General features: G+C 54.2%; 1 protein-coding gene across 2 annotated transcripts; it reads left to right on the top strand.

Moving 5' to 3' along the window:
* The first annotated feature begins 1,895 nt into the window (after positions 1-1,895).
* On the top strand, positions 1,896-12,930 carry LSM6 (LSM6 homolog, U6 small nuclear RNA and mRNA degradation associated). Of its 2 annotated transcripts, none has more exons than XM_055144966.1 (4): positions 1,896-2,048; positions 8,442-8,557; positions 11,462-11,575; positions 12,666-12,930. In XM_055144966.1, exons 2-4 carry the CDS (start codon positions 8,464-8,466, stop codon positions 12,698-12,700), a joined length of 243 nt encoding a protein of 80 aa, XP_055000941.1. In that variant the 5' UTR covers positions 1,896-2,048; positions 8,442-8,463; the 3' UTR covers positions 12,701-12,930. The 2 variants fall into 2 exon arrangements, with proteins under 2 accessions (XP_055000941.1, XP_055000940.1); XM_055144965.1 differs by lacking the exon at positions 1,896-2,048 and adding an exon at positions 6,051-6,172.
* Positions 12,931-14,361: the final 1,431 nt, after the last annotated feature.

Genomic DNA, 14,361 nt, shown 5'->3' with positions numbered 1-14,361 from the left:
GCAGTTTTTTCATTTGAATGATGCTTTTCTTAAAAATTGTTTTTACTCACATTGCATTTTATTTCATCATGGTTTCAAATAAAGTCTTTACAACAAGTCTGTAATGATGTTTATGCAAAATAAACTTTTATGAAAGGAAGTTTCTCTTTCTTACCAAATCTCAGTTTTCCACCAGACCAAAGATTTATTTCTGATAAGAATAGAAACAGGTTTGGGTTTTTTTTGGGGGGGTGGGGTGGGGGAGGGGTCTTAGAAAATAATTCTGGGGCCCATGAGACAGTATAGCTGTTGAGACTCTTGCCTTGCCCAGAAGCTGACCAGGGTTCCATCCCCAGCACCACAAATGGTCTCCGGTGCGCCGCCAGGAGTGAGGATCTCTGAGCACAGGAGCCAGGAGAAAACCTTGAGCACCTCCACAAAACAAAAACCGCCAACAGAAAGTCAGTCTGTTTCTTAGCGTCTAAACACTATACACGGTGAAACATCTGCTTAAAGATCACGTGCTTTACAGAGTTTCAAATCATACAATAGAATTAAGGGATGTGTGCAGGGCCCTAGGAAGAGGCTCTTTCCTTGCTCTCCTTCCCATTAATAGCAAGAATATTGAGGATTCGTGCAAAATTCCAAACTGAGTTCCCATAGCAGCGCTCAGAATAATGTCTGCACACCATTCCAATTAGAACTAGTTTGTAATATAAGGCAATTTATGTCATTCTAATCCGTGGTTACTTCAGTGATTTTAAATTCTTTTTGTGTCTATTAACGTTCCCATGGAAACAGTCTCTTGCTAATAATGACTTTGTCTTCGCAAAACGTTTAATCAAATTCAAAGGTGGGTTTAAAGATTTGGAGTTGCTTTATTTATTTATGTGCATTAAATTACTCAAGGTCATTTCTGGCTGTACACAGTCATTATTTTAGCAGTAAATTTTGGTGTCCTCTGACTTCAATCTATTTCTTACATTTCTGCTGAAAAGAAATCCTGCCTACGAGGGTGTGGGTGTGTATGTGTGTGTGTGTGTGTGTGGTGTGTGGTGTTTACTTTCTGTAATACAGAGTCTGAGAGTGTATGTGTGCATTTACTTTCTGTAATATAGAGTTTAAAAGAGTATGTATGTGTGTGTTTATTTTCTGTAATACAGACCCTAAGAAGGTGTGTGTGTCTGCATGTGTTTACTTTACGTAATACAGAACTTAAAAGGGTGTGTGTGTGTGTGTGTTTACTTTCTGTAATACAGAACCTAAGAGGCTGTGTGTGTGTTTACTTTCTGTAATACAGAACCTAAGAGGCTGTGTGTATGTGTGTGTGTCTGTTTACTTTCTGTTATACAGAACGTAAGAGTGTGTGTGTGTGCGTTGTGTGTGTGTTAACTTTCTGTAATACAGAGCCTAAGAGAGTGTATGTGTGTTGTGTTTACTTTCTGTTATACAGAACCTAAGTGTGTGTGTGCGTTGTGTGTGTGTTTACTTTCTGTAATACAGAGCCTAAGAGTGTGTGTGTGCGTTTTATGTGTTTACTTTCTGTTATACAAAACCTAAGTGTGTGTGTTGTGTGTGTGTTTACTTTCTGTAATACAGAGCCTAAGAGTGTGTGTGTGCGTTTTGTGTGTTTACTTTCTGTAATACAGAGCCTAAGAGGGTGTGTGTGTGTGTGTGTGTGTGTGTGTGTGTGCGCGCGCGCGCGTTGTGTGTGTTTACTTTCTGTAATACAGAGCCTAAGAGGGGGGTGTGTGTGTGTGTGTGTGTGCGTGCGTGCGTACGCGTGTGTGTGTGTGTCTGCGTGTGTCCTTTCTATCATACAGCGCTCCCTGCTCCAGCTCCCCGCGCCTTCGCGCCCGCTACGGGCTCAGGCGAGCCGGGCCTTTCGGGCCCCCGCGGGCTGCCGTAGCCGGGCAGGCGGCGATTGGAGGAGCCCGGGGAGGGCCCGCCCCCTGCGCGGTTTCAGTTTCGCTTCCGGCCGCGGGCTGGCCTTCGGCGGCGGCCGGCGCGCGGGCGCGGGGACTGCGGGTTCCGGCGGGTTCCGGCGGGTTCCGGCGGCCGGTCGCGAGGTGAGCGGGGGGCGCGCGCGGAGGGCCGACGTGGGGCGGGGAGGCCGGGCCGGGGCCGCGGGGCGTCTCCGCGCACCCCGCCCCCGCCCGGCCGCGGCCCCCCGAACTGCGGAGAGACGCGCGGGCCCCGTGAGGGCCGGCCCCGCCGCCGCCCGCGGGCCCCGCGCCCTGTGACCCCTCGCGGGGGCCCGTCGCGCGCGGCCGCCGTCCCCGGAAGGCTGTTCTGCCCCGGGCGGCTCGTGAGCAGTCCCGCCCCCCTCCCCGCCGCCGGCGCCGACCCTTTCGGGGTCCGCTTGCGCGGGGCTCTGGGGCGGGGCGGTCGCGGCCGCCAGGTGCCGGCCGCTGGGTAACGGGGCCGGGACACGTGACCCGCGGTTCTCCAGGAACGCGCTGGTCGCTCCCGTTCGCGGTGCTCAAGAAGCGCCAACTCAGGCGGTTCTGTAGCTCGCGAGGCTTTTCCTGAACAGCCCCTGGGAAGGCGGGATCTTTGCTCTGGTCCCCTTTTTCCTCCTCCTCTCTCTCTCTCTCTCTCTCTCTCTCTCTCTCTCTCTCTCGCTCTCTCTCTCTCTCTCTCTCTCTCTCTCTCTCTCTCTTGTGGGTGGTGCATGGCAGTTACACTTGCTGGCTTGTTTTGATTGGGGGCAGGGGTGGCGTGGCGGGTGGGGTCTGACAGCCCCCCTGCAGTGCTGGGGCTCATGGCTCTGCAACTCCTGATGGTGCTCAGGGCACCCTTGAGCGAGTGGGTAATCGAACCCGGGTCAGCTAAGGCCAGGTCAGCTGCAAGGCGGGCGCCTTAACCACCTGTTGGATCTCTGCGGCCCTTGCTTGCTTTTCAGTGGGGGGATCTGCAGAGGGTTCTGGTAGGGTGCGAGGGTGTGTTCGTGGGGTCCTCACGCGGCAGCCTGAAAGGGGGAGCCCCCGCCCCCAACAGGGACCAGCTAGCCCAACTCCCTGATTTTGCAGATGAGGAGGAGAAATGAGGCGTTTCCCAAGGTGCCCAGATAACGTCCCGGAGCTGGGAGTCGGGGGTTCCACCTCCCGAGGGAGCGCACTTTCTTCTGCATCAGATGATGTCACTAAGCCGGTGGAGGTGACAGTCTGCCTAAAAGATGGTTGAAAGATGATCCCGTGAATGATTCATTTCTTTCAGAATATCCAGTAACAGATTTTAATTTACCCGAGGGATTCTTCACCCTGAGAAATACCGGACTGGATACTTCCTCAGCTATTATTTTTGGTCTGGGGGCCACACCTACTGGCGCTGGGCCCCCAAGCCATCCAGAGGGTCCGCATATCCCACCTGCTCTCCACCCTGTGTGCCAGCTCCCCGGGACCCAGCACCTGCAGACCTGGAACTGGATCCGTTCTGTGGAATAGTTGTCCCTTCCCGTGTCAGTGACAGTTGCTTTCAGACTGTCTGATAGGATGATTATAGACTAACATCTGATCATAATTTATACGCTGGAGCCTAATTGTAACTCCGGCTGTTGGTTCCTGTTATACCTCGGAGGCTTCTGACACTGTAAGAGCAGAATCATTGGCTTTCTTGCTTGTTCTGGCCTCACAGTGTTCCTCAAGCTCAGCTAACATTTGGGCCCGCAGATCCCTTATTCGCTCGATCTAGCCTGGCCTCCAGCCGCTGTGCCCCCTGTCCTGTGGGTCAGGATGGTTCCAGACATTTCCACGCCGCCCCTACCGTGGAGCAGGCTTGCCTCTCGCAGAGTAAACTGGTGGAGCGTTATCTAAAAGCCAGTTCCGGTGCCCCGCGCCCTGCGTCTGGCCTGGGCCTCTGCCTCTTGACCAGCCGTTCCTCAGTTCCTTAGCTCGGAGGTGCAGGAATCAAGGACCTGCTGCTCGGACCTGCTGCTGCATTGGCCCTGCCCTGTGTCCACGGGTCCCAGGATCCCCAGTGGGTGAACCGCCCATGTGTCCAGTGGCTGGAGGGGCCCCTGAGCCAGGCAGAGCCGGGGAGGGGCTGGGCCACTCATGTGCCCTTAGTCCAGGGCTGCGTACGATGGAGCCTGAGGACGCAGAGGCTCCGGCTGTTTAATTCTCACCCCAAGCCATCGTGGGGGCGATGGGACCCAGTGTGGGTGCCTCTGCCCCGAGTGGGTGAAAGGCTCAGGAGGCGGGGACGTGTATGTCCCTGGTCTCTGGAGACGCTTGGACCTGCCGTTCGGGGTCTCCCCTCGCTCCCATTCCCTGTGCGCCTCTGACTTGCCTGGGGCTGCAAGGACGAGAGTCCAGCCCCCTGGCCTCTGTGTCACCTGCTCCTGGGTGTCTGGCACCTGGCCCCATGGCCCAGTGGGGTACAGCCGCTTCTCCCCCTGCCTGCTGCCCAGACAGTCTCTGAGGGTCTCTCAGACATTCTCAGCCTCCGGCACCAGCACAGCAAGTCAGCGATGACCCTGCAGCCATTGGTGAAAATGGCTCACTTCAGACAAGCTTGGCAGAAGGCGGGGGGTGGGACGGGTATAGACGGTGGGGGTGGCTGTGTAGATGGTCAGGATGGCGGTGTCGACAGTGGGGATGGCGCCGAGACAGGATGGTGGTGTAGTGGGGACGGCTCTGCTCTGGAAGAGGCACCTCATCAAGGTGACCTTAGAGGAAAGCAGCCTTTTGTCTCCCGTGTTTTTGGTTCGCAAACTGTTCTCTGGCCTCCTAAGTGGTACGAGAGATTCCTTCTGCTTATCCAATTTAAACGATGAAAACTTCAAATTACATGAGCCAAGTGATGGGAAAAATTGTGGTGTCGAGACCAATTTGCTCCTACAGAATGGATTTATGGGCGAGTCATTAAATAACAGGGTGGCCCACGGCAGCCTAACGAAGACGGATGTGGAAGATGTGCGCCCCTCAGGTGGCGGCCAGCGCTCGTCAGAGAACTCTGAAAGCTTGTTTTTCCCCACATTCAGCAGACTTGTCCGTGTTCCAAGAATAAACGAGGACAAATGGTTCTTCGAACCACCTTTCCTGTGGCTTTTGAGGGAGGAAAGCCGTGTATGTGGTCAGGAGTGGCCTGTGCATCTATGTGGCCTGGGGCTCTCCAACGCCGGGAAGTGGAGCGAAGAGAGCGACAGGTGTGGCACGTGCAGTGGATACTGCTGCTGGCCGGGGCCAGAGCCAAGGAGACGGGCCACAGAGCCGAGGGTCTTGCTGGCCGGGCCGACCTCCCGCCCCGCCAGGCTGTAGGCCCTGCCTGCCAGTCCAGACGCTGAGCCCAGGGCCCCGGGCTGCCATCTCCCGGTTCAGCAGTGGGCGCCGTCCTTCCGGGGAAGCCCATGTGCTCAGCCTGGGGTCACCTGCAGAAGTCTGACTGCCCAGCCTGGCCACTGAGGGGCCGTGACTCAATACACACACATTATGAAAAGAAAATCCGGGGCTGGAATGATAGCACAGTGGGTAGGGTGTTTGTCTTGCACGAGGCTGACCCGGGTTCGATTCCCAGCATCCCATGTGGTCCCCTGAGCACGGCCAGGGGTAATTCCTGAGTGCAGAGCCAAGAGTGACCCCTGAGCATTGCTGGGTGTGACCCAAAAAGAAGAAAAGAAAAGAAAATCCTCTGTTGGTCGGTGTTTCTCTGCGCCTTCCGCCCGTAAGCTCTGTGGGCCGAGGCTTTGTTGGGCCCCCAAGCCTGACACTGAGTTGCTGCCTGGGGTGTTGACCGCCCCCTCGGGGAAGAGCGGGGTTGGTTAGAGCCGAGCGGGGCTTAGTGGCAGAGGTGTTCCCTCAGTGCGCCTCGAAGATCCTGAAGGGGGTCTGGTGTCTTTGGAAGAACTAACATGCCAAGTTTGCAGGTGGCGTCTTAGCCACAGTAGCAACTTAGGCTTACATGTTTTCTCCTGTCATTAACCTTGGGCAAAGAAGTCACAGGATCTCTTAATAACTAGATTTTTTTTTTTTTTCATCTCATTCCTGTGCCTCTTGCTGTAACTGGTAAGGCCTGGGTTTTGTTTTTTTTCTTCTTCAACAGAAGTAGCTAGATTTATCTGTTTTGTACAGGAAGAAGCTTGCTCAATGGGATTTAGCCTGAGTGCAACTGAGTCTAAGCCCCATGAACTGAGTCAGTGTGCTGCACCCACAAACCAGCTCGGGCTCCAGACTTTACTCCAGCGCATCTGCAGGTGGTTGCAAGATCTGTTTTGTTTTGACTACTTTCCTGAATCTGTTGCAGTGCATTGTTACTGTTGCTCGAAACAGCAGGGATATAAGGGATTGCATGGTCTGAGCCTCAGTGAGCGAACAGTAGTTACAAGGAACATTAGTTGTAATTGCAGTTGAAACTGCACAGCCAAAGAATAATTTTATTTATTTACCTATTTTGGGGACCACAATTGAACCCAGGTTGGCCATGTGCAAGGCAAGCACTCTACCTGTTTGTTACTCTGGCCCTAGCTAAAAATTATGTTGGTAATCCCGTGGGCAGATGATATTAAAATTTGCTAAGCAGAGCGTAAGAGAGAGTACGGGGTTGAGGAAGCACTTGCCAGTGAGGCCTGATGACTTCCTGCAGAGTGTGGCCCCAGATCTTTCCCGCCTTAGTTTTTCTGCTGAGCAAATGATCAGCTAATCACATTGCAGAAAAATTGAAGCTTACGAGTATGCCAGTAGGGGATTCAGGTAACAGCCTAAACATTCTAGACGTTTCTGAAATTTGTTGCTTTTTTCTTAAAAGTTTCGGATGTTGGTTTTTCTCAGTTAAAATTATTTCACTTAAATCATCGCTTTTATTTAAACAGGAGTTTTAGATTCTAGCTTGTGTAAGAACAAGCATGTGTGTGTGACACACATGTGAATTTTAGCTTATCCATTTCAGGCTTCTATTTTACTTTAATTTTAATATTTTTTTCTTAAATATGTTTAGTGTCTCTGCTATAATCTTAATCAAGTAAATCAGTGTCCAGGGAGCAAGCTCAAAGGGGTGGGTGCCTGCTTTGTGTGCTCAAGGCTCTGAATTCAGTCCTTGTCACATCATGGCTCCCTCCACCCCCCCCCCCCCCGCCCGTGGGGCCCCCAACCCTCCCAGGCTCTTGTAGCTCTCACCATCAGGCTGAAGAGCACTGCTGGGATGTCATCCCCAATTGAAGTAGAACAGAATCGTGGGGTGCCTGAGTAGCTATCTGGAAACTGGGCAGGTTGGGTGGGGGGTGTTCTCACATCCTGCAGGGTGTTTTGCCCTGCTCTGTGCTCATATTTTCATCAGTAAAATGGCAAAGCAATGTGTACTTCATAGGATGGTGGAGTCTGGAGAGATCCATGCATGTAATACGGTGTTTTGGGAAGTTTTAGCATGTAGGACTGTCACTTGTGTTCCTCACAGTGATTCTCAGGTTCTGATAGTAACAATCCAGTGGTCTTGTGCTAGGCGTCATCACGGTGGTGCTTCTCTTCAGGGCCACCTTCTCTCGGCAGCCACTGTCTGCGGTGGGCTCTACCTGCACGGCGCAGACTTCAGAAGAGGACGGATTTGAATTGGAATATTTGTCCAAATGGGGAACAGTTTATTTCACCGTCTTCCTTTATTCCGTGATCACAATCACGAAATCATTAATCAAAGATTTCTCAAGTGGGCTCAGTAACGTCTCCATTCGTCCTTTTCCTGAGATGGTAGAAGTCTCTCTTGACTCGGCCCTCTCAACGATGCCACATTGGAGGCTCTTTCAGGGTCAGGGGAATGAGATCCAGCTTGTTACTGGCTTTGGCATATGGATACACCATGGGAAGCTTGCAAGGCTGTCCCATGTGAGCAGGAAAATCTCAGAAGCTTGCCAGTTTCTGCCAGAGGGAGAAGTTTTCTACAAGATACCGCTTCTGGGAGCTCGCTTTTAAACTTATGGATATTGGCCATTGATGGGATTACACACACCTGGGTTCCCCTGCTGGTACCTTCATGCGTGAGGCCCGTCCGAACATGTGGATAGGGACCTCCAGCGACCTCCAGCAAGGCTGTAGCTAGGTTCCAGTGGTCTTCAGCTGCTGGGAGCTCTGTTTGGGGTGGGTAGGGAAGCTGGAGCCCATCCCCTCCGAGGGGCCCCGGGGAAGACAGCCAGGCGTTCGGGCAAGAGACTCCCTGCCTTTATGTAGTCCGCAGAATGTGGGGGTTTACAGCCTTCTAGAATTCCTGGAACCATCCAGTCCGACCGTGTTTACAGGGGTCTTAGCAGACCCTTCTGTGTCTGCTGGCGCCGGTGGCAGTTGGAATGGGTCTGTGGGAGCAGCGCCTCGGGAGACCCAGACCCCTCTGTGAGTAGGGTCTGCACTCGAACCAGCGAGGACACCAGACGGCCTAACGTGGTGCATCTCCACCCGCATGCACCCCCTGTCCATACTGGCAAGACCACAGGCTCTGGGGCGAATAACCGACTCTGTTTTATTTTTGTTACCCCCGTACAGATTTCTGATCAGGACCGGTAAGATGAGTCTACGGAAGCAGACCCCCAGTGACTTCCTAAAGCAAATCATCGGACGACCAGTCGTAGTCAAATTAAACTCTGGAGTGGATTATCGAGGTGTGTTTCCATGCTCGTTCTCACCGACGGCCCCAGAAACACCCCTGGACTCGGGTGTTGCACGAGGCTCCCAGCGGGAGACCAGGGGGGTGCTGACTTCCTGGTCCCTTCTCGGTCTCCAGAGATGCACGCACGTCTGTTCTTGTGGCGAGCGCTGGTGGTTTTGTGGTTGTTTTTGTTTTTGGCTGTTGGGTCACCCCTGGCAGTGTTCTGGGCTTAGTCCTGACTCTGCTCAGGTGACCTGATGGGGTGCCAGGCACTGAACAGGAGTCGGCCCCTTGGAGGCAAGTATGGTGGCCTGAGAGTGCTCATTTTAAGAGGCTCGACACTACTAAAATTAACTTTGTGGGAGGGAACATACCGAATTCCTTGTTTGGGTTTTGTTTGGGGGCACTGCCGGCAGTGCTCAGGCTCTCTCTGGCAGGCATGGCGGGCCGTATGGGATGCCGGTGATCAAACCTGGGTTGGCTACGTGCAAGACAAATGCCCTTCCCGCTGTACTATTGCTCTGGCCCTTAAATTCCCTTTTTAAAAAAGTTAGGAAATTCCTGGGGGCTGGAGCGATAGCACAGCGGGTAGGGCATTTGCCTTGCACATGGCCCACCCAGGTTCAATTCCCAGCATCCCATATGGTCCCCCGAGCACTGCCAGGAGTAATTCCTGAGTGCAGAGCCAGGAGTAACCCCTGTGCATAGCCGGGTGTGACTCAAAAAGGAAAATAAAAAGAAGTTAGGAAATCCCTAACCTGCTGTACTATCTCTTCAGCTACTCCCTAATATTAGCTAAGTTTAATTCTTCAGGGTCTTTTGCAGGTGCTGATTCATTAGGGTTTCGTAGTTCTGCCTTGGTCTCTTTTTTGAATAATGGTAGCAATTTCTTGAGCTTTATCTGCTTTCCACACCTAGAAACTTAATTTTATCTTAAGCTTGCTGTGTGTCCAGTACGTATTAATCACTTAAGTTTTCCTTTTAGCTTCACATAAATCCTTCGTGATCTTTTTAATATCCCTCCACTAGTAAAGGAGAAACTCAAGCTTGATTCTAAAACCTTGTAAGTCTCGAGGCGGGTGAGGTGCTAGCCCTGCACGAGCCAGTCAGGCCTGACCCCAGCACCACACACGGTCCCCGTAAACCAGCAACAGCAGAAACTGATCACTTGGGTTGGGCGGCAGTTCAGGGGGCTGGAGTGCCCACCTCGTCCCCGGGCACGTGATGCATGGTCCCCTGGACACCACTGGGTGTGACACTCACCTCATCTCTCCCCGCCTCCCACCTCCAATTAGAAAAGATACATTAAATCACTTTGTGCAGCTGTAGTTTCTGGACATAATAACATAGCTTCGGGTTATCCCGTTTGCTCCTGATGGATGCTCAGGCTTTCAGCAGACGTTGCTTTAATAAGCAACTCGACTCCTTTGGCCTAGACTGGAGCCTCTGTCCCCCTGTCTCCTTCAGTTCCCTGGGCTGGGACCCCGGAGTCCCAAGTCCGCCTGACACTGCCAGGTCAAGGCGTCACCCCAGGCTCACAGCTTGCATCTTGCTCCATGCTCCTTGGCTCTGGTTGCTCATTCTAGTGTTCTTTCTTTGTTTGCTAGTGAGGTTGGGCAGCCACTCACTTCTCTCCTTTCCTGAAAGACTGTTCGTGGTCTCTACTCTTGGAGCTAGATGATGTCCATAACAGAGAGCCTCGCCGTAAGGAGCCTTCTATACTGGTGGTGGGCGGGGGGGGGGTTGACTTTTTTTTTTTTTAACAATGCTCCATAATTCTTTTTAAGTGTCAGTACAACTCATTTTTCATCACTTTTACTAACTATCCTTTGGAGATGGATAAGAAGGCCACTTTAGCTTCCCAAGTCTAGTTTATTTTTAACTTGTGCTTGCAGAGTAAATCTTTTCATTGAAGGGGAAGCTTCAGTTTAAAATGCTTTTGATTAACTAACTTTCAGACAGATTTGCATTTTGTGTCTCAAGGTTCTCGTTCCCTTGTAAAGGTATAGCTTGGACTGCTGTTGGATCAGAAGTAATTGTTACTAAGTGCTCAGCATCCATTCTGAGTCTTTGGAAGTTTGCAGCTTCTAGCGGAATTTTATTCGGCTAACATCTTGCGTGCTCATTACTGGCTTCTAAATTTGAAAAGAACCTTTTTTTCGTTCCGGGGCTAATGGGGGCGGAGGCAGAGTGAGAGGCATAGTAATGAGGCCGGGCCTGAGAAAGGCACTATTGACTCGGTTAATCGAATGAATTGCATAGTATTTGTTTCTACTTGGGTTTTCTAGAATGTCCCACTGGAGGAGGTCCAGGAGTGTGTCTCTTCTCATCTTTGGGGAGGGGCCGGAAATCCCTGAAGGGAAACTCACCGTGGGGTCGACGCCTCAACAGGGTGGGGACAACGTGCTCAGGCCGTTTCCTTGAAAGCTCCCCTGGAATGCTTCTGGCCATTTTTCTGTATTAGTTTGGATTGGAAACTCCTCGAGCTGTGACCAAACAGAGAGGGATGTGTTACAAGGCAATATGTCGCCCCATTTTCTCAAGCTGCTCGGCGCTGTGAGTCACAGCTTTAAGATGTGCTTTCGGGAGCACCTGCTGTCTCCGCGGCTATTCTTCTTAACAGATTGCGGCGACTTCCTCCACCCTGCACCCCTTCAGCTGCCGCGGCCCGTGTTGTGAGCGGGGATAAATCTGCCAGGCCGCACTGCACTTAGCGGCTGCAGCGAGGAAGGCCCCGGCGCCTTCGCCCACCCCAGGGGCTGGCGTTGCCGTCAGAGGCCTCTGGCCCGTCACACTCGGGAGGACTTGCACGTCACCCTGGCTTGGGAACGGGTGAAGGGATTGTTGGCCCTGGGTTGCCCCGCCCTTTCCCAGATCTCACTTGCCCTGTTTCTCTTTTCTGACTAACCCTCCCCAGGGGTCCTGGCTTGCCTGGACGGGTACATGAATATCGCCCTGGAGCAGACGGAGGAGTATGTGAACGGCCAGCTGAAGAATAAGTATGGGGATGCCTTCATCCGTGGGAACAACGGTGAGTGTCCCCTGTGGCCGCCTGGGCTCCAGCCAGGGGGCCCTTTTCGTTGGTAATGAAAGTGCAGCGGGGCGGGAGAGCGCACACGGCCGAGGTGAGACACGCGGGGCAGGTCTGGCCCCTGATACCATGCGGGCCCTCGGGGCAGCGTTCAGGGCTAGGCTTGCTCCGTTAGCTTTGGACCCTGGTGTCACAGCTCGTAGGCACGGACAGCTCCGTGCCCCGTCAGTGCTAGAACCAGAAAAGTCTCTCCTTCCTGCCCTTTTGCCCTGATGGAGTCGGGCCGGATCCTGTGGGCGCCGGCTCTGGCGTCCCAGCAGGTCCTGGCTTGCTGGCGGAGTCTGGGCCGAGACCGCCATCCCTTCCTGTCCGCTTGATGCATAGTAGGGGAACCCTTCAAGGCACCGGCTTCCATCTTGCCCCGGGGCACCACACCTTCTCCAAAGTCCACTCTGGGCGGCCAGCAGTGCAGCGCTTAGGACAACGCCAGAGTTGAGTGAGACTCATGGAAATTGAGAATAAGGATTTTGGCATGTTAAAAAAAAAACCTGAAATCCGATTTATGCTGTTACAGTTGGGGCCTGCGGGTCGCAGAGCAGCTGGGGTGAGCACCCCGAGTGGGGAGCATTGGGTCTGATCCCTGCAGCTCTGGCGGCCCTCGTTCACCCCGGGAGAGATCCGAGCACACAGATGGAGTCACCTTAACACTCCACCCCACCCCCCAAATCTGAACAGGAACTACATGTGGTCTTGTAGGTGAAATCTAGTCTAGTCGAAGGGCTGATTGGCTGTTGCTGCAGACGTCCCGACCATCACAATAGAGCAGTCACACACCCTTCTCGGGCCAGGCTCTTGAACATTTGGTCTTCTCTTCCTGGCCACGACTTGGCGAACGTGCCAGGCGGCTCGCCGAGAGCGCACAGCCCCGTAAGACACCAGGTTGTTGTCCAGACCCCGCCGAGTCCGTCTCATTGCCGACTTCTAGACCCCACTGGGTGGTGGCGGGAGTTGCTTGCAGGGGATCAGCCGGAGTCTGGGCCCCTCTGAGCGCTGCTTGCTGCGTCCTTCACCTGCTGTTCTCCCTTTGCAGTGTTGTACATAAGCACACAGAAGAGGAGGATGTGAGGACACCGGGACCGCTTTCCCGACTTGGATCGATTTTCTATGAAATGGTTTGCTTTTGTGATAGAATTTGCCTCAGTTTTGTACTAGTTGATTTCTTCCTGATGTGAACGAGATAATGTGTAAACGTGCAGATTTGACTGTACCAGAGTCTCAGCCGTCGCCGCTTACCTCTGTCGGTGCAGAGTGTGCAGAATGCAAAAAGGATTAAAAAACTCGAAGCATTTTTTTCACTTTGGCTCCCCGCGTGTCCTTTGCGTCGTGTATCGGGCGGCAGAGACGACGCGGCTGGTCACTGGGACACTGGCAGGGCTTGCTCTTCCCTCCCCCCCCCTGCAGGTCAGAGCTCTTGGTGAGGAGCTCTGGGAAGGCCCTGGGGTGCAGCAGGGTTTCAGTCCCATCCTGAAAAGGGTCCCGGGGATCAGCAGTTCAGCCGTGGTAGCACCCCACACGGCCGCTCTGGGTTCGAGCACACACCAGGGGCGGGAGGATCCCTCCGTCTGTGGCTGGCGTTGGGGCGCCACTCGCCGGGGGCTGGCTAGGGGCTGGCCGGCTGCGGGGTCGCTGGGAGGGCAGAGCAGGCCCTCTGCGGGCTGGACCCCCGCCCAGGGGGCTCTCCCGGCCCGTGAGTGGGATCCCTCTCCGGGCTGCTGTGGGGGAACGAACACCCCAAAGTTGTGGGAGGGCGTGTGGTACAGGCCTGCCCCCTCCTCCCCGGCCCCTGCTTCCGGGGGCGGGCAGGGCGGTAAGCTGCCCTGGGGAAGGGTACGGGGGCAGGATGGGGACGGAGGGGACACGTAGTGAGGGTTGATGTTCAAGTTCGCCGAGTCACGGGGACAGTTGTGTCACGAGTAACCCAGGGAGAGGGGAGCGGAAGCCCTTTACCCCACACCGCGGTCGTTGATCATTTCCTGACAGGCTCTTGGAAAGGGTCAGCCTGTGAGTACCAATCACCGGTTTGCTGTTTCCTACGGCGCCCTGCGGAAAGGTGGGCTCCTGGGCCGGGCGCACACGCGTGTCCCCAGGTTTGGGTGAACCCGGGCCCGCGGCCTCCCAGGGGCCTCCCCTCCCCTGCTTCCCTCCTGCCGGCTGTTGTCAGGCGAGGTCCGTCCAGTGAGAGTTAGTTAGCGGCACGGGGCACCTTGGACCAAGTGGGCGTGGGCCGTGCGTGCCCCGCGGGAGCTGCTCCGTGCCGCGGCCCTCAGCCGCCCCTCCCGCGCCAGTGCGTCGCAGCCAGTTGCACGGGCCTTTGTCCCGGGTTGAGTATTTGTGTGCCTCCATCCATACCCGTGTCAGCCTCCGCTGGGCCCTGGGCTCTGAGCAGGCAGGTGAGTGGGAGCTGACCCTCGGGGCTGGCCGGCAGCGCTGTGGGCTGTTGTTTCGGTCTGAGCCGGGCGACAGCCCATCCTCGGGCTAGGTGGGTGGAGTCTTCCCCACCAAACGGAGACGTGGGTGGCAGGCGCGGGCCGTGTTCTGGCCTGTCTCTGAGTGGGGAGCTCTTCTTTTTTTTTTTTTTTGAGAATCACTGTCATGTAGTTACAAACTTATGAACTTTCATGTTTGCATTTCACTTATATAATGATCGTTCACCCATCCCTCCACCAGTGCCCATGCACCCCCACCAATGTTCCCAGTATCCCTCTCACCACCCCCACCCCATCCCC

Source organism: Sorex araneus, chromosome 7, assembly GCF_027595985.1.
Source record: "Sorex araneus isolate mSorAra2 chromosome 7, mSorAra2.pri, whole genome shotgun sequence".
Classification (NCBI taxonomy): domain Eukaryota; kingdom Metazoa; phylum Chordata; class Mammalia; order Eulipotyphla; family Soricidae; genus Sorex; species Sorex araneus.
Note: the sequence above shows the minus strand (reverse complement) of the source record. Positions and strands in the feature narration are given on the sequence as shown.